General features: G+C 42.2%; 1 protein-coding gene across 2 annotated transcripts in view; it reads right to left on the bottom strand.

Moving 5' to 3' along the window:
* The window catches only part of DSCAM (DS cell adhesion molecule), a 367,344-nt gene that overhangs the window by 14,829 nt on the left and 333,926 nt on the right, over positions 1-18,589 (bottom strand). The window contains exons 27-30 of one of the 2 annotated variants that reach the window (XM_041487754.1): positions 15,202-15,317; positions 12,677-12,826; positions 8,770-8,967; positions 4,109-4,411 (exon numbers count right to left, since the gene is read on the bottom strand). In XM_041487754.1, coding sequence (XP_041343688.1) covers positions 4,109-4,411; positions 8,770-8,967; positions 12,677-12,826; positions 15,202-15,317 — 767 coding nt within the window. Of the gene's footprint in view, positions 1-4,100; positions 4,412-8,769; positions 8,968-12,676; positions 12,827-15,201; positions 15,318-18,589 lie in introns of both variants that reach the window. The other variant, XM_041487755.1, reaches the window with a different exon arrangement.

An 18,589-nucleotide genomic window follows, 5' to 3' on the forward strand; every position in this document is an offset into this window, starting at 1 on the left:
TCTGGGAGGCCTCTTGGATGAAGAAAAACCTCCTGGCAAAACTCAGACACAGAGAGGGAGTACCCAAGAGGGTGGAAGCAGGCAAGAATAACCCAGAGGGAATACAGGGACATTGTCCAAACATTCAGAAATGTGGTTAGGAAAGGCCAAGCCCAGCTGAAGATGAATCTGTCCAGGAATGTCAAAGACAATAAGAAAGGTAAGGAAAGGAAAGGGGAAAAGGAAAGGGGGAAAAGGGGAAGGGGGAAGGGAAGGGAAGGGAAGGGAAGGGAAGGGAAAGGGAATCTTCTGTAAGTTTATGGTGACACCAGGAAGGCCAGGGAAAATGTGGCCCCACTGCTGTGGGAACCTGGTGACACAGGACATGGAAAAGGCTGAGACCCTGAATGCCTTAGTGGCCTCAGTCTTCCCTCAGCAGAGCAGCCTTCAGGAATCCCAGGTCCAAGAGATCAGTGGAACAGTCTGGAGCAAGAGACGCAGCCCTGGGCAAGGATCAGGTCAGGGAATGCTTAAGCAAACTGGATATGTGTAAATGCATGGACTGTGACGGAATGTGCCTGCAAGGGCTGAGGGAACTGGCAATGCCATTGAGGCCTCTGTCAATAGTCTTTGAGTCACTTTGGGTGATCATGGTGACTGGGAGAAGTGCCTGAAGACTGGAGAAAAGCAAATGCCACTCCTGTCTAAGAGAAGGACAAAAAAAAGGATGCAGGAACCTCTGAGCCTCATCTCCATCCCAAGAATTCACCAGCAAACTCCATCGTTACCTTCTGAGAGTTAATTTTCAGCTTTTTCCAGTGGGTGGATTCATTGCCAAATGCCCCACTTATCAAAATAAGTTTTTGTCACAGTTTTTCTTCAGACTGTCCTATAATTGTTGGGAATTATTTTGAAAAACAAATAGTACTTAGTGCAAACTCTCAAAACTTTACTGCACCCATAAAATGCAACAGGCAGCAGTCTGAAAAGGGAGGACAGAAATTAGGTACAAGAAGCAGAAGTGATTGAAAGTGACATTTTCCCAGGAAGATTGAATTGGCTGAGAAGAAAAGCAAAGCACCATGAAAACAGGTGAAAGTCCTCTTGAAAGAAAAGATTTACTTCAAGGAAGAGTAAAGGTGTGCTGAACCAGCACAGTGATTTATCTCAAATGTTCTCATCTACTGAAACCAAATACCCAAAGTTTTTTTTTTTATTTCCTTGCCACATCCTTAAATGGAGAATGATTTTGATTAATTATATTTGAATTACAAATTACCTCTGGCAAATTTCTGAAGTGGTGAGTAAAAGAAGAAAGATGCCCAGTAAGTGTTTCCTCACTGACTTGAAAATTAAAATATTGGTCTGTCAGCTACTGCTGAAAGTTTTTCTATCCATATGTTTTGTTTAAAACCCTTCATAAAGTGACCTTTAATAATGCATTATTCAATATTTATGGGCAAACATTCAAATTGCCCCACTGGAACACTCAATTATTCTTTCAAGGTAATGAAGCTAATTATTAATTTTATAATACATTTAATTTCCTTGCTGCAAAGGAAAGCTAAAGCTAATCAAGAATAGTAAGGAGAAAAAATAAAGCCATGAAAAATAACAGAGCTAAACATGACTACAAGTCTGTAAATCACTGGAGGGGCTCTAAGGTTGTTCCAACCCTGGAAGATTTTTTACTCAAGCACAGGGACCAAATTTTGCTTCTATCTGCCCTCAAGAAAATCAGCTTTATATGGAATATATTAGAATACTTCCAAATACTAAATATGCAAAAGTAATGTATTTGGAACATGAAAGGAAAGAGAGCAAGATATTTGTTAAAGAAACGATAAAAAAAATATCTGTTGACTGCTTGGAAGGAAAGTGTTCAGTTTTGACTTAGCTGTGAATGCAGAGGCTTCCCTTTAGCAGAGCATGGACAAATATTTATCTTACTTCTTTGGAGCTAGAAATGAAAAGTATTCCTATCTTTATCTATTTCTACAGCTCCTGGCTTTGTGGTTCTACCCTGTGACTACACAGAAATCAGCAATTTCTCCCACTACTTTATTTCTTACTTGTTTTCCCTCTTATCTATCTGTGTGACACACTAATTTCCTGCCTTGAGTATTATAACTGTCTCCCTTCTGCTTGGGCTTTTTCTTCCCACATTTTTCTTTTAGCTTTCTCCAGCCAAACCCTTGATGCTTTCTTTTCAGTTTTCCTGCTTTTGAATGACCCTTCCTGATCCCACTGCCTCCCTTCCCTTCCTCTGTGCTCACAACCACTGCTGCTATAGTGAATATTGAACAAAAGACCCTACAGAGATTATTCATTACTCTTTTTCACATAGATGAGCACCTCTGATTTTGTGGTTCTGAGTAGGTTCAATTTTTGTGGTTCTGAGTAGCAGCACTCACACTGGAAAATGTATATACTAAAATAAAATAAAATAAAATAATTCAAAAGAAAATAAATCATGTTTTCAGAAAGCAAACAAATATAATTATGCCTTTTTCCCATTTGAATCCTACACTGCTGTGTCACATCCTGTATCCTGTAACAAAGACTGACAAATCTTCTGAGATTTTTTAACCTCAGTTAAAGTACCACAAAAATTTGCCTGTGCTGTTGGGAACTCAGGTATCAGTAAAACACCATGTTTGTGATCTGGAAATGTGATTGAGCCCAGGAGCTGAATGTACCTCAAGTACCTTTGTGGGAAATTTAGGATTTCTGTATAACTGATCAACATGAGAAGTAGAAGTTGTTTATTGTTTATATTATATATATATATGTATATATAAATATATAAGTAAATTATTGAGTATACATTTTTGATTGGTGTTTTGTTGACTTGTTTTTTGTTTGTATTTTTTTGGAGTATATGATTGGTTATAATTTAGATGTTTGACAGTTTTTTGTTATTTAGTTTTTACGGTCTTGATATTTGGTTTCTTAGTCTCTTCTTTTTTAATTTAGCACAATTTTTGTTTCAGTAGCTTTGACGAATTCCTGAGGCTTTGATAACAAACTTAGAAGCAGGCTGGCTGGTGCACACTATGGCTTAACCCTTGTAAATACATTGCAACATACCTTCAGGCAGCAAGGAGATGAAGCCTTAATTTTCTCCTTTTTTTTTTTTTTTGTTCCCTCCTGATTTAGATATCCCAAGTCTGATATTGGGTTATGTCAAAGAGAGAGAGAGGAACAGCTCCAGGACATCACCAAGGGGCTGTTACACGTCTGACAAGGCACAAGGCAGAAGGGACAAGCACATCTCCTGCAATCTGTCTTTATGAGCAGTTAATGGGAGCCAACTTTTGCTCCCAAGCACGAAGCAGCACAGTGAGACAGGGTTTATTAGAGGCTGGTTGGAGCTGGAGATGGGCAGATGCACCCACATATGGTCTTATTTATCCCAGGAGGGTCAATGGCCTGATGGCTGCAAGTGTGAGGAGTGGATTTGATGGCTCAGCCAGGCTCTTTCTGCTCCTGAATTCCCATGTTTTCGGTATGTGGGAGAATATGCTCACATGTTCCATTAGCTGGGATTAGGATTTTAGCTTTTATATTTTTCATATATTTGTAACCCTGCAATTCTTTAATGTATAGCTCTAAACTCCATATAGAGTGTGAGCTGCTGCTTTCCTATTTTGGTCAGAAACAACAATTCCTCTCCAGGCCTGGCAATCAAGGACACCTCACTGCCTCAGGCCTGAGAGATGGAAACAAAACTGAGTTGGGGGGCAGCAAACTTGGGGTGAAAGACTTCATTACCCAAAGCTGTAATTGGAAGATTAACCCCCAATATGCAAATGGACCCAACTTACAAAACCGTGAAATCCATGACCCATCATCCATTTTGGGTGTAGCCCCTGGGGGGCTTTGTCTGCCCTAAATGTACCTGAAGGCCCTTCAATAAAGAGAACTGCTTTTTATTCCCTAATTTTGCCTGACCTCTGTTTTTAGGTAGCCCCAAAAAGACATCAGCACAAACTTGTTGGGGCATCCCTGCAAATACAACACCCTGGTCATGTCATTAACAGGAGATATCGTGATCCACCCTCTTCCCAGCCTGGGCGTGGTGTCAAACCCTCCCTGGGGTGACCCAAACGTTCTCCTGCCGCCTCACCTGGGCGATGTGCCTTGGGAACTGCCATGTTCATCACCCTCCCTCCGTCCTGAGGCTTGGGGGGGGACGCGGTGAACCTGCAGATGCCCGACTCGGACGGCGTGCTGGACGTCAGGCTGTCCGTGTAGTCGTTGGTCCCTGCCGTGAGCTGCTCCGAGGACGTGTCTGATATGAAGCACTCCGTGATGGTGAACTTGGCGTGCCTCAGCTGCTCTTCCATCTTGGCGTGCTCGTAGGCCCTGGCCAGCTCTTCGTAGGTGGAGGAGGCACTTTCTGTGGAGACCATGCTGCTCCTCGCCCGGTCTGAGCGCCAGGGATGGGAGCAATGGGAGAGAGAAAACATCTGCTCAGTCTGTGTTTAGGAGGAAAGCCACGAGCATGATATTTCAGAGTAAAGCAGAGAGCCCTTGAAATTATCAAGGTGATTTAAATGAATCTGCTTCAAATGCCTGCTATGGAGGGGCTTGACAGCTGGCCTGCAAGCAAAGCTGAGTTAGCAGAAGAAATAACAATTGATGATTTTCAAGTGTATCCACAGCAAGGAAGAAGACAAGGCCACCAGCATGGGAACAGATTAGAAAAGATTCATAAATATTTTTGTAAGCTAGACTAAGTAAATATGCATAAGTAGATGTGTATACATGCCTTATTAAATGTCTGTAAAACTTTTGCCAATTATATTGACACTAATTGCTTTGCACCAATGAATATAATAAATCATTGTCATGTAGTTAATGACTTAAGATCACGCTTTGTTAAGAGTATATAAGCTGGTGAACACAAAAAATAAAAACTTTTTCCTCTTAGATCCTAATCACATATGTGTGTGTGTCACGTCCGACCTAACAGTGACAGCCTGCACAAGTGTTAGTTTAGTCAGAAAATCAACAATTACAGATAATCTAAAGTGAAGCCTTATCCTGTGAGCAGCATTAGATGCCTTAGCATTAAATTCATGTTTCTTTTATAAAAAATAACCTTTACTACATGAAAAATATTTCTTTTTCAACAAAAAATGATTTCTCTAAATCTGAAATGCCTTCAAAAGGTTTCAAACCCACAAACCAGATTTTGCAAAATAAGAAACAGCTTTTTTACATTATCTTTTTAATGCATCTCAGAAATATTTCACTGGGGCTATGTACAGGTGAGAAAGGAAAGTCTTTTTGTCCTGCTACCATCATACATTTTTTTTTTCTTTTTTTTTGGAAAGTGCTGAGAACAAAGGTCAAATAGGAAGGCAGCAGCTCTCAGATATTATCTCTCTAGACACCAGGTAAAACACTAACTCATTTCATTCAGAACAAAGGTCTTCAGAAAGCAATATCTGGCAACTACAGCCTGCAGTCATTCAGTTGCCTTTTTTCAGTGCTGCTGAAGCTAATGAGGGAATTCATATTTGACACACAGGTTATTATGACCTACAAGCTGTTCTTTTCTGCTGATGAGTTTCTGAGAATATCAATATTTCTTAAACAACACTGTTATTGAAGATGTAAATGGCTACAGATACATTAAAAAGCACTCTGGAAATGCAGGGCTCCTTTCTGCAGGGACGGAATTGCTGGGCTGTTGCACCCACAGTGTTTCTACTGCAGTGGGCTGGAAGAGCAGAGGACTTTGAAAAGTTCCTTGGGCAGAAGTCATGTTTCATCACAAGATCTGTGCAATTTCAGACATTGTTTGTGATGCTCAATAAACAGGCACAGTGTAATAGCTAATTCATAAAAATGGACCTCCTGTAGCAGCCAGAGGCAAGCGCGTCATTATTGCAAATCTTTATCTTTTTTATTGTGTGCCTGCACCCCTGCATCAGTTTTCATTGTGCACAAAGAACAGTGCTCCTGCCACTTTTAAACACAACCATCCATTATTTAAAGTGACAAGTACTTCTGCTGTAACTTGCTTAAGATTTGGAGCTGACCAGAACTTAACAGGGTTTCTTTAGATTTTTCTTTTTTTTATTTTTTTCCCTTTCCACCCACAGGAAACATCATTCTGTTTTTCACATTTGATTTGTGCAGCAGACCTCAGTGATGTCTTCCCATATTTCCGGTCAGCTGGAAACTCCCAGGAGGCAGCAGCTGACCAGTGCCATGGAGCAGTGCATGTGAGTATCGTGGTCATGCAAAGGTCACAGCTTGGGCTACTGAAGCTCAGGACCTGCAGCTTCCCACATCCCATGCCAAGAGGGAGAATATTCCAGAACCAATCTGCCTGAACACCTACTTTAGATTTGATGGAAGTTTATCCAAGCCTAGGGTGAACTTTATGAAACTTCTTGGACTTCATGAATACAGATTGGTCAGGAAATTTCTAATGGCCTCTAGGTAGAACATTAGAACTCGGTCACAGCTATGAACTCTGCCAGGCATTTCTCCTAAGCTGAAAAGCTACTGCTTTGTAAGCCTGGAATTGTTTTGATAAGTGCTAAATTCTGCCAAATATCAACTGCGTCAACCAGCTCCTGAAATCTGAACTCCAGATTGGAGAAGTGATCAAATGTGCACATTAGCTCAATTGATTCTTGAACACATAATTTGGCTACATATGTTTATTTGAAAGTTTTAAACTTCTAAAGCACTTAAATTAAATGGACTCTACTCTCTTCCCAGAAATCAAGTGGTGTAACAGAGCTGCTTTTTGGCACAAGAAAAGCTTTCTTGATTTAAAGCTTGCTATCCCTCACATAAATCACCGTGTGCTCAAAGGTAGACACAGAGTAGAAAAGTAGGCTTGTTAAAATATAGATTATAAAGTCTGTTTACAGAATTGGATGTAGTTTATCTACTAAACCACACAGTAAATTTAATTTCTGCCCTTTGCCACACACATTGGAAAATATCCTTGGGTGACAACAGGTTGGAACACATCCAAATTCACCTGCAGTCTGGAGTGTCTACAGAAAGGGTTTCTGAGAGGAGATTTTCTATTTATATTTAGATTTGTATATTTAATAACCTTAAAAATTTATGATAATTCTACCTGAAGGTTGTCAGCTGGCTGGAAGAATCTAGTGACTGCCATTACCCCATAGAGAAAACAGAGGGGTTTAAGAGGGTGAATTATGAAATATTGAGAACTCCAGGCTGTAAATTACTAAATATGAGTGAAGTCAGATACTTTTTCTCATACAGAAAACAAACAGTCATACTGGTTTTTATGATGAAAGGCCACTCACATCCACTGCTTTGTAGCTCTAACACATCATGAACATCTTTCTCCTAAAATCAGGAGAGACAGTTGGCCCTTCCTTCTGAGGAAGCCAGAGCAAGCCTGGCTTCACTTTGGTCAGACTTCCCTTTGAGAAATATTTTACCATTCTTCTTTTTTAACCTTTATTAGATTTACTTCATGATGATTCTCCTAGTTAATAATTTAATAATTTGCTTGCATTTCTTTGTTGGTTTTTCAGCATAGGACAGTGGAGAAAGCTTTTTTTTTCCCCCAGTTGCATTTATGATGTGAAGGCATCAAGAAGAGATGAGGGCTGCAGGCAGAATATGTGTTCAGTGTCTCCCCACTTGTCATCTAGAGGAATAAACCCCATGCTGTTTCTCAGGGAAATCCTGGCCAGCTGCTACAGAATTCAGTGCTATGAATGGATTTTTATTTGGACTCTGATTGCAGTTTTTCCTTTTTTTTCCCCCCCCCCTTCTCTTTCCCACTGAGAATGAACATATTACACGAACGGGAAAATAAAAATACTAACCTGAAGGTTGTTCAAAGCCTCAAATAATTCCAAATATGACTCAAGAATATTCTTGCAGGAGAATTTGACTAGGAATTGTCCATTCCTAGTCAAATTCTCCTACTTTTGCTTTTTGGTTCAGGAAACTACAGGAAAATTTGCCACCTTGTCTTTGAAAGGATATGTGTGGAATGAGGAACCAGAGGCACAATATTTGTTGTCATTATCACTACAAGCATTTTTGGCAGCCCTCAAAAATAATCTACAGAAAAACCACCCTGGCAAGGGAAGAACAACAACACCTGAGCTCCAATCAGGGAACACCCAGGAACAGAACTGGTGGCACAGGCTGCTCACACAGGAGATGGAGTTCCCACCCTTGGGGACATTCAAAAACCATTTGGGGATGTTCCTGAGCAACCAGTCCTTGCTGACCCTGCTTTAGGCAGGGGGGCTGGACTGACCAGTGCCCAGGTGTCCCTCTGATCCTGTGACTTGGGAGGATCCTGTCAGCAATGGGAATGTCCAGGTGCTGCTGGGATCCTGTCAGCAATGGGAATGTCCAGGTGCTGCTGGGATCCTGTCAGCAATGGGAATGAGCAGCTGCTGCTGGGATCCTGTCAGCAATGGGAATGAGCAGCTGCTGCTGGGATCCTGTCAGCAATGGGAATGAGCAGGAGCTGCTGGGATCCTGTCAGCAATGGGAATGAGCAGCTGCTGGGATCCTGTCAGCAATGGGAATGAGCAGCTGCTGGGATCCTGTCAGCAATGGGAATGAGCAGGAGCTGCTGGGATCCTGTCAGCAATGGGAATGCCCAGGAGCTGCTGGGATCCTGTCAGCAATGGGAATGAGCAGCTGCTGGGATCCTGTCAGCAATGGGAATGCCCAGGAGCTGCTGGGATCCTGTCAGCAATGGGATGCCAGCAGCCGCTGCTGTCCCGGTGTCCCTTTGGGGAGCCCCGTCTGTACCTGTGTCCTGCGAGGGGCTGACGCTGTAGCTGTCACTCTCCTTGTCCACTGATCCTGCTGGCCGGGGCGTGGGCAGCCTCCAGTCTGTGGTGAGGGTGTGGGCTGATATGGTGGGGTGGGGTCTGTTGAGGGTCCACTGGCTGGCGTAGCGGTTGCGCGCGGTGGGCCCGGTTTTGGCACTCCTCCTCGTGGTGGGATCTGTGAGGGATGGCACAGAGAGGGTGGGAAGGAAACCAGCCCTGTCAGAATCACAGAGTGCTAGGATGTCCCGGGACCCACAGGGTCAAAAGCTCCAAGCCCTGGCCCTGCACAGACCCCCCAGCAATCCCACCCTGGCCATCCCTGGAACAGTGCCCAAACACTCTGGCAGCCTCAGGGCCATGCCCGTTCATCCAACCACCTCTGGGTGAAGAACCTTTTCCTAAAATCCCACCCAATCCTTCCCTGACACAGCTCCAAATATTTCCTCGTGTCCTGCCCCTGATCAGTGCCTGGCCCTTCACTTTCCCCTTCCAGAAGGGGATGGCCACTGAAATCATCTTTATTAATAAAACCCAAACTCAAGATATTCTCTTTGGGGGAAAAAAAAATGAAGTGTTAATGCTGATCATTACCAAACTGCTGATGCTTTTCTAGAACTACTCCCTTTCTAATGAAACTCTATGTTTTATCAAGGGTGGAACTGAAGAGCTGAAGGCCCCATCATTCTTCCATTGACACATTCATTATCCCTTTACTCCAAGACAAGCAGTTCTCCAGCACTAAACCACTCTGAGAACTGAAAGAGCACAAGGCAAGTAGATCTGCTCAGGGATTTCACACCACACCTCAAGTGAAGTGCAAATTATCATCATAGATGTGCCCACAGAAACACCCTGCACCAGGTACCTGCTGTCAGTTTTGAAACAGATGTGCTCAGAAAGGTGGGGCTATAATTTTCTCTTCTGTTACTATATTACAGTATTGATCAGCTACAGATTTCCTATTTTAACAAGTGGCCAAGACATAAAACATAAGTTGTAATAGTGCCATGAGAGTTTCAGTGGGAACAGGTTCATAAAGATTTGACTGCTTTGGAACAATTAGTAAATTACTACAATTTCTCAGACTTTAAAAATCATCTGCTACTGGTTTAAGGTCAGCAAGGTTGTGCTTTTTAAATTAACTTAGAGATAATATAGTGACCAAGATTGTAAAAGCAACCTATGTGCCAAAATTGACCTCTTTGAACTTATTAATAAAAGAGTTCTGCCCTGAAAGTGAGTCTAACAAAGCAAGGGTAAGAGAAAAATCATTATGTAGCAAATAGAGAGTGACTACATCAGCACTGAAGGATTTCTCTTCAAAGCTTCTGAATAGATATCACTTACAATAGAAAGGGTGTTAGAAATGAAAAATTCAAATCTATTCAAAATGTTCTTTGACATTCAAATGGTGAAGTTGTCAGTCTTTGAGGTAAGAGACTTTAGCAAAAGAAATGGAAAGAAAAAGCAATACCCAGATAATAACTCTGAGCACTGCTCCTGCTTAAGCATTTCCAGTGAGAATTTGTATTCTGCTGCTTCAAAGAAACAAGGCATTTATTTACAAATAATGGTCTGATCCATCTCCTTTTTTTCCCTTCAGCAGTGGAAAAATTAGAACCTGGTGCCACTGATAATTGATCCTCCTGGTCGTGTAGCACAGAGCTGCCTCACATGGACAACATCCAAATCCAAATCTGTGCTGAGATTTTGGCACAAACCAACACTTGGGAATGTGGCACGTGGCTGTGGTGTGGCCAGGAGTGAGCCTCATTCAAGGGACAATGTGGAGAACAGGAGAGTGCTGGTGAGAACAGCTCCTGGCACAGTGCTGGGGCTGCCTGGTCTGCAGAAGAGAAGGTTTGGGGGAATGCCATCGATGTACAGAAACACCTTAGGGGCAAGAGGACAAGAGAGGACAAGAGCCAAGTTTCTGTCAGTGGTGCTCAGTGAGAAGACCAGGGGCATTGACCACCAGGAGAAACTTGGGAGATTCATCCTGAATGTCAGGAAACACTTTAATGTGAGGGAGACTGAGCCCTGGCACAGGCTGCCCACACAGGAGGTGGAGTTCCCATCCTTGGGGACATTCAGAAGTCATCTGGGGGTGTTCCTGAGCTTAGGATCTGTGTCCAGCCCTTGCTGACCCTGCTTTAGGAAAAGGATGGACTGACCAGGGCCCAGGTGTCCCTGTGGACCTCAACCTCTGATCCTGTGACTTGGGAGGATCCTGTCAGCAATGGGAACGAGCTGGGGGAGCCTCTGCCAGCCCACAGGAGCTCAGTCCTCGTCCTGATGAGCAGGAGCTCTGCTCCAGCCGTGCTGTGCCTCTGAGAGGGGCTGGGCAGCACAGGCACAGCAATTCCAGAGCTGGCAGAGGGATGGAAACACAGCTGGTGCCCTGGTTATGCCAGCTCTGCTGTCAAACACAACTGGAGAGAGCTGAGCTCAGCAAGGCAAAGGTTCACAGAGCTACTCTTCAATAAATAAATAAATAAATAAATAAATAAATAAATAAATAAGGACAAGAGAAGAACTTCAAATATGCTGTAAAGGAATATTTGTCACTCAGTGAATGTGAGTGGGCTCAGACAGAAGGGTCCATAACCTCTGAGCCACCCAGCTGGGCTCTGCTCTGCTCTTCACAGCAGAAGTGGTGGCTCTAGACAAAATCCCATCACCCAGCCTGCAGCAAAGCTGGATTAGTGTCTTAAATCCAGAGAACATTACCTGGAAGTCTTTGACCCAGCCCTGTGCACTGCTGCAATCAGATCTGTACTGCTTAATAAAAGTGCTGGTGGATTTTTATTCTCAAGCAAGGCTGGACACAGATCATATTCTTACACACAAGTTAAATCCACATTTAATTTGAAGGAATTCTCTCCCTGGCTGCAGAAGAATCAAGCACAGAACTGCACACAAAAGAGGCATTAGAAAGGAAGGTGCTATAAAGTTCTGTGGTATGACACAGGTGTGAGGTTTTGGGGTGATGCCTCTTTCCTTATTAGAAAATCTGGTCCTTGAGGAACGACCTGAACAAAGATGAAAGGGCTAAAAAAGCAGCAAGGCCAGGACTAGAACACCTCTTGTTTAAAAGACTGTAGTGGAAATGGATTTTTCAAATTATCTGCATTCTAGCAACTGAGCTTTCAGCCTTTATGTTCACCAAATTCAGCAAGTAAATTCTGAAAAAATCAGGGGACAGAAATAATCTAAGAGATTTCAGAAATTGCACTGCAGTGAACTACATTTTGGTAAAATTTCTAACTCACAGCTAATCATTCAACCTACTATTTTTTTACCCATTTACATAGATATGGAACATATTCATGAGAGGAATGAGAAGAATGGATTGCATCAGTATATTAATTTATGATAGCATTTTAATCACTAGAAGAACAACTTGGCATGAATATATCTGGGAAAAGTAATTTACCATAATAACTAAAGCCAGAAATACAAGTTTTTCAGAAAAAGTAATAATGAGAATTGCTTTTTTTTTTGCCTGATGGAGAGGTAGGAGGAAAGTTGCTTTTGGAATACAATAAAGATTGATCACAGAGAAAAAAAAAACTGCATTACACACTAAAAGCCATTAAGGTAATTTACCCAATAAATTCTGGAAATTAAAATCTAGCATGCATTTGGTTTAATGAAGGCCAGGCATGAATTATTTCAAATTACACCTCCATTTTGGATGCATATGCAATTTCCCCCATATTGAACCACTAAGTGCAATAGTTTAAGAAATGTCCTCTGCTGACCTAAAAAGATTTTTCTCCACTCTCAGACAGAAAGATGAGGATGTAAATACAGGAGCATAGTATTTATTTTGTTACAGCTTTATCCTTTCTAAAAAAAACCCTGTTTTCTGATGTGCTTACTTGTTCCTGGCCGGGCATCAGAGACATCCACCAGTGGCCCTGTGGCTTGTGACACCGACTGGTAATGGACCGTGTGGGTGACAGTCAGGGACTTCTGCTTGGACGTCTCTCCAAAGTCAGCATCAGTGAGCAGAACCGTGGATCTGTCGTCTGTAAGTGGGAGAATAATCAGGTAATGAGCACGGAATGGTGGCTTTGCCTTCCTCAGGGCTTTGCAGCGAGTCCCCAGGCGTCCCCAGCCCGGTGCAACGCGGGCGGAGCGGCTCCCTGCTCTCTGCAGGGCTCAGGGGGCTTGGAAGGGAGGGAGACTCTGGGTTTAAACTCAAAGCCCATCTAAAACTAAAGAATGCATTTAATTTTTCCTGGTTATTTCACCTTAGAGACGTGCAGCTGGGGCAGACTGTTAAACACCCTCACAAAGAGCTGATTTTTGTCATCATTTGTGGCCCCAATTCCTTCATGGCCATCCTTTGAACACTGCCCTCTTCCCTTTCACTTTCAGAGAACTCAGATGATGTTTCCAACATCATATTTCAACATCATGTGTTGTTGATGTTTTCAACAAAATGTTCCATTTATTTCTTTTTATCAGCATGATTAGCAACGTCCTCAGTGTAGCCACCCCTGTCTTCCCAAAAGGAGGTTGCTAGGGGGTGTTTCTAACCAGCCCTCTCTCCCCTTTTTCTGCAGAGACAGGGATGACCCTGTCCCAGGACTGTTTTTTTTTACTGCAGCTTCAAAGAAAGTTGTGAGGTTAAGCCTGACCTTGGGAAGGAAGGAAAAGGTGAGCACTAACATTTCCTGCTGTGTGGTTCTGCTTCTATTTCTTCCCTGTGGGGTAGGACATATTCACCAAATTTCTACACACACCTTGATCATTGCAGTGCTATACAGAACTTGCTTCCTTTTATTTAATTTTTTTTCCAGTTGTGATCTCTGTATCGTATTTTGTTTTTTTGCTCCAAGGAGAAATTTGGTGCACTTGATCGTGAATGGTTTAATAGCAATAAATCTTTCACTGCCTTTGTGCTTGCAGAACAACTATTTGGTGTGCTATCAGACTTTCTTTTGCATTCTTTACAGTCTTTTTATCCATTCAGAGTTGCAAGAAAAGCCTCAAGGATTTCCTGCTGGGCTGTGCTATATAGTTTTGTAATGTGTTCTAAGGAACTGGCAGCAGCAGGACTTCTGGGCATTTACTAGTCAGCAGAGGTTGATCCACTTCTCTTAAGCACTCCTGGTTTTTGTTTTGGATTTTTTTTTTTTTAACTTGACAAGACACCATTAGGGTGAAGAGTTCTGCACAATAACAGAACACACATTTTTTACCCAAAGAAGGCTATAAATAGAATAACATTAGGAATCAAATCACTCAGTCTCTGGCAAAAGATGAGCTCTTATTCAGGTTGGGAATAAAGCCTCTTGGCAGCAAACTCTGTCAAACCCTGCCAAAATCCCTGCTTATTCTGGGTGGAAAGCTGCCTCTTAGCAAGGCTCTGATCACATTGCTGCAGTTCAGGCTCTAAGAGTATTTTCACTGGAGCCCCCCACTGCTCAGCAGCTGCCACTCAAAAGTTAAAGCTGTCTTTAGGATGAAGCCTGGCACAAAGGGCAGACTTTGGGAAGCTCAAATAATGATTTTAGAAAGCCTGTAAGTCTCCTTTTCAAACCTGGAATGGGCATGGACAGGAGGTGCAGAGATGCTGCTCTCAGCTTGCTGATTTTTCTCTCTGGCCACACCATCCCTGGATGCTGTTATGTTGTCAGCTTCTTTTATACAGAGTTTTATCCAAAAAATGCAAAGTTAGAAGTCTAGCAAGGTCAGTCAGGAGTGTCTTTCCACAGTGTGTGCTCATGCAGTCACCACATCAGGCTGCATTTCTATTCTGAGTTTCCAGATATTTTTAAATTATTTGGGAAAAAAAACCCCCAAACCCAACACCAAACAATTCTATTTCCTGTGACACTTCAGCTAAGCACCAGCCCCATGAGAAATCTTGTTTTCTGTTGTGTCAAACAGTTTAGATTTGAATTTTGCATGGATACACAGAAGCTGAAAACTGATCAAAATGTTGAAATATCATGTGCTATGAACAGGTGGATACAATATGCAACATGTAAGTTTTAAAAGGTAGCTAGCTGTAGCAAATTTTCAGATACTGAGAGCGCAGTTTCAGAATTTCATTTTCCCTTTAAGTAATGTCAGTGATCCAACTGCCTAGGCAGAGCCAAATGAGAAATCAGAATGAAAATCATAAAACTGCCAGTCCTCAATTACATTTTCTTCAAGAAACTCTTTCCAACACTTTCATTTTCCTAATGCCCTGCATTGTTTTAGATCCTATACTGAGATTACTTTAGTGGGAAATGACTCAAAGGAAAGAGAAAATAAACCCAGTACAGTTTTCAAATTACTTTGTAGCTCTTTTCTCTTGATGTGTGCAGCAGCAAAAAGGTGTGGAGAAAAGGAATTCCACCTAAAAGAACCTGTTACATTAACCAGGGGGAAAAAAGCTCAAATTTACCAATGGTCTCCATGGTGTCCCTCTCCTCTATCAGCAGCTGTGCTCTGGGAATGTCTATGTGCATCCTCAGTGTTTGCTGCTGCTTATTAAGTGTGTCTGATGTCCTGGTGTTCTTGCTGAAAACAAAAGAGAAGTGAGGACATTAACATTCAACCTAAATGAAGAGATATTTGCAAACTTCCTCGTTTTCAATCTGTCCAGCTCAAAAAAAACCCACAATCAGCAAAAACCACTCATACATTTGATTCTGCCCTCTTCATAACAAGTGCATGGTATTAATTTGTTTAATTTGCACGTGGCAAGGCATTAGATGAATGCAGAGCTTGGAGGGATGTGCTCTGTCCTCTATCAGCAGGAACCTGAGAATTTCACACAGTTTTCTTCAAGTGGTGTCATAATGAAATGAATAAAAACACTTTGGAAGATGGACCTTTTCTTTCACTCTTCATGAATCTGAGTAAAGCAACACACAGCTGATCAAACAGGTTGGTAGGAAAATGATGTCTTGAGTAATTTCTAATTGTTTTTTTATCTTTTCATTATTTTTAATTAGCTAAGTTTCAAATATCACTTAGATTGATAAATGAAAAAGCAAATTAATAGTCAGGCATACTATTAATAGATTGCATAAAATAAATAAAGGCTTTAGTCCCATTGATGTTCCAAGCCAAAAATTACAAATCTTGTTTACATTTGTGGATTATGTCTAATTGATTGATGCAATAATCTAAAAAAGAACATAAACCAATTATTTTATCATCATGCAAATTGAAACAATTTCATTTTGAAGTTTGTGTACCAGAAAATGACTTCTTAAATGAGCTGTCTACCAAAAGCAAATGAAAATGGATGGTAAAACCAAGAGCCACAGTCATTTCTAGCACAGAGCTTGCACCAAGAAACCTTCAGATTCCACTAAACAGGAACATTTTGCCCTTTTAGATGTAATTACTCTCTGGATGAAATGAAATATTTGCAAATACTTCATGCAGGGAGGCTGAGGAGAGTTGAGACAAATCAGCCAGCAGCATGATCCAGGTGCTCAGGCTTCAAAGAGCTGTAAGATCCAAGCAGAGGCTCATTTTCTAGTGTAAAATAGCTGCAGATCACTCAGCTTAATTCTGCTTTGGCAGTGAATTATTGTTGTTAATGGAATCAGCAGAGGACTGTTAAAGGGATGAGCTCAGGTCTGTGAGCACGGGAGATTAATCCACGTGTGGTGAGCCCACATCTCCAGGAAATTCGTGTTAACTTCCTGCTGTGTCTCCATGTCAGCAAGCCCTGATTACCTCAGGTTTGGACATTCTCCTAGAGAGACTCTTTTTGGAGGAATTTTCCAGCCATGTGGTCAGTGGTTCTCCTCCAAATCCAAGGGTGAGATCCACAAGGCACCTGGGAGCACCTCTCTGATTTTCACCTCTCAGCTTTCCTGCTGTTGTGTGCTGTTGTAACACCATCTATACATCCCAAATTTAATGTGTCTCTTCTCCTGGGTGATTAGATGGTGCTGTTCCCACCAGATACACGTGGATATTTGAAATGCATTCAAACAGGCCACAACTGGTGCCTCATTCAATCATCATGGAAGCAAAATATCAGAAGAGCCTCCCAAGAGCTTCCAGACTTTTCTCCATATATAATCAGGGGAGAATGGTCATCACAGAGTCTTACTAAAAACATAAATTTTCAAAGATATCTAGTATTTTCAAATGCAGGTAAATTCCACACTGGTGTTCTCTAAGTCTCTGCACGGAGTGGATGCCACTCAAGTTGCTAAAATGTTGAGAGAATCAGACAGTAATATTTTATCTGCATGCCAAATATGCTTGGACACAGGCCCTTGGAAAGTTGGACTGCTCTGGGCTTGCCCAAAGTTGTAGAGCAAAGGTAGAGCACCTCTTCAAGTGCCTTGCTGCCCTCTGAGTAAAGAATTCTTTCCTAGTATTTAATCTAAACCTGCCCTCTTTCAGTTTAAAGAAGGAAACTGATTTTTTGAATGTCCAATTGCAATAATCCAGTAGTTCCAGGACACACAGAGTCAGATACATCTAGAGTCTGTGCAGTCCATAACTGAGTCTGGGAAATGCATCACTGCAGCCCTCTGCTCCCACTGGGGATGCAGGAGACGAAGGGATGGGATCAGACTCCTGCTCAGAGACTGCAGATCCCAGAATGCCAGAGCTGGAGCTCTTCAGCAGCATGAATGCTCTGTATTTCCACTATTAGAAAGTACTCAACCAACACAGGAAGCATTGTTTGGACCACATGGAGCAGGAGCAGAATTTTCCCCAGGTTTGCAGTTTTACTGCTCACCTGACAAGAGAGAATTCCCAATCCCAGCCTTGGCTCCAGGGATAGTTTCATGCAAAATATGTGGGAGGTTTTTCAAGCCAGAACTGGAACCTAGGCCTCTCTATATTCAGGAATATTCCCTGCTATTCTTAAGAGTTATTCCTTGGTTTGTGGGCTGTCTCTCCTCCTCCTTGCTGAGCTAATTAATTCCCCTGCATGCAGCAGTGACATGGGGTGTCCAAACACAGCACAGGCAGCTGGCAGAAGCAAGGGGGTTGCTGCTGATTAGGATGCTGTCTCATTCTGGCTCAGGGAATTTTGAATTCTTTTTTTGCAGACCACAACAGCTCAGCTTTCAAGTTATAAAATCCTAAAGTGCCAACAGCAATGAAGAGCCTCTAGGGCTTGGAAACAGGGCAAAGAAGGTTTAACTTTTGAAGCTTGGTTAGAAGTATTTCCTAAACTAAATTCAGGCAAAAATATTTTAATGGTCTGGTGGATGAGGAGTCCAATGATTAATTCTTTAAAGGGATAAAATGTATCTATCTTTATTTTTTAAAATATTTACAGACATAAAATTCCCAAACACAAGCATATGCTTTTCATTACTTATCAGACCTTGTAAGGATCTGTGTATAACAGAATTAATTCCCTTTGGTTCAAAGATTCTCTGAGCTCCAAATCATTAGGCACTGGGAGCCTGTCAGGAGACTGGGTCACAGAATCACAGAATCATGGCTTGGGTTGGAAAAGACCTTAAAGATCATCTCATTCCAACCCATGCCACGGGCAGGGACACCTCCCACTACCCCAGGGTGCTCCAAGCCCTGTCCAGCCTGGCCTTGGACACTTGCAGGGATGAAGAGTCCACAACTTCTCCGCACAACATGTTCCAGTGCCTGATTGCCCTCAGAGTAATGAATTTCTTCCCAATATTCAATTAAACCTGCCCTCTTTCAGTTTAAAACCTTGCCCCTTTTCCTGTCACTGTCTGCCCATATTAAAAGTCCCTCTCATTTTCCTAAGCTCCTTCCAGGAAATGAAAATGCCTCAATGGGATCTCCCTAAAGATTTCTCCATTCTGAAGAGCTCCTCA

Source organism: Pyrgilauda ruficollis, unplaced genomic scaffold (assembly GCF_017590135.1).
Source record: "Pyrgilauda ruficollis isolate IOZ18807 unplaced genomic scaffold, ASM1759013v1 scaffold84, whole genome shotgun sequence".
In the NCBI taxonomy this organism is placed as follows: domain Eukaryota; kingdom Metazoa; phylum Chordata; class Aves; order Passeriformes; family Passeridae; genus Pyrgilauda; species Pyrgilauda ruficollis.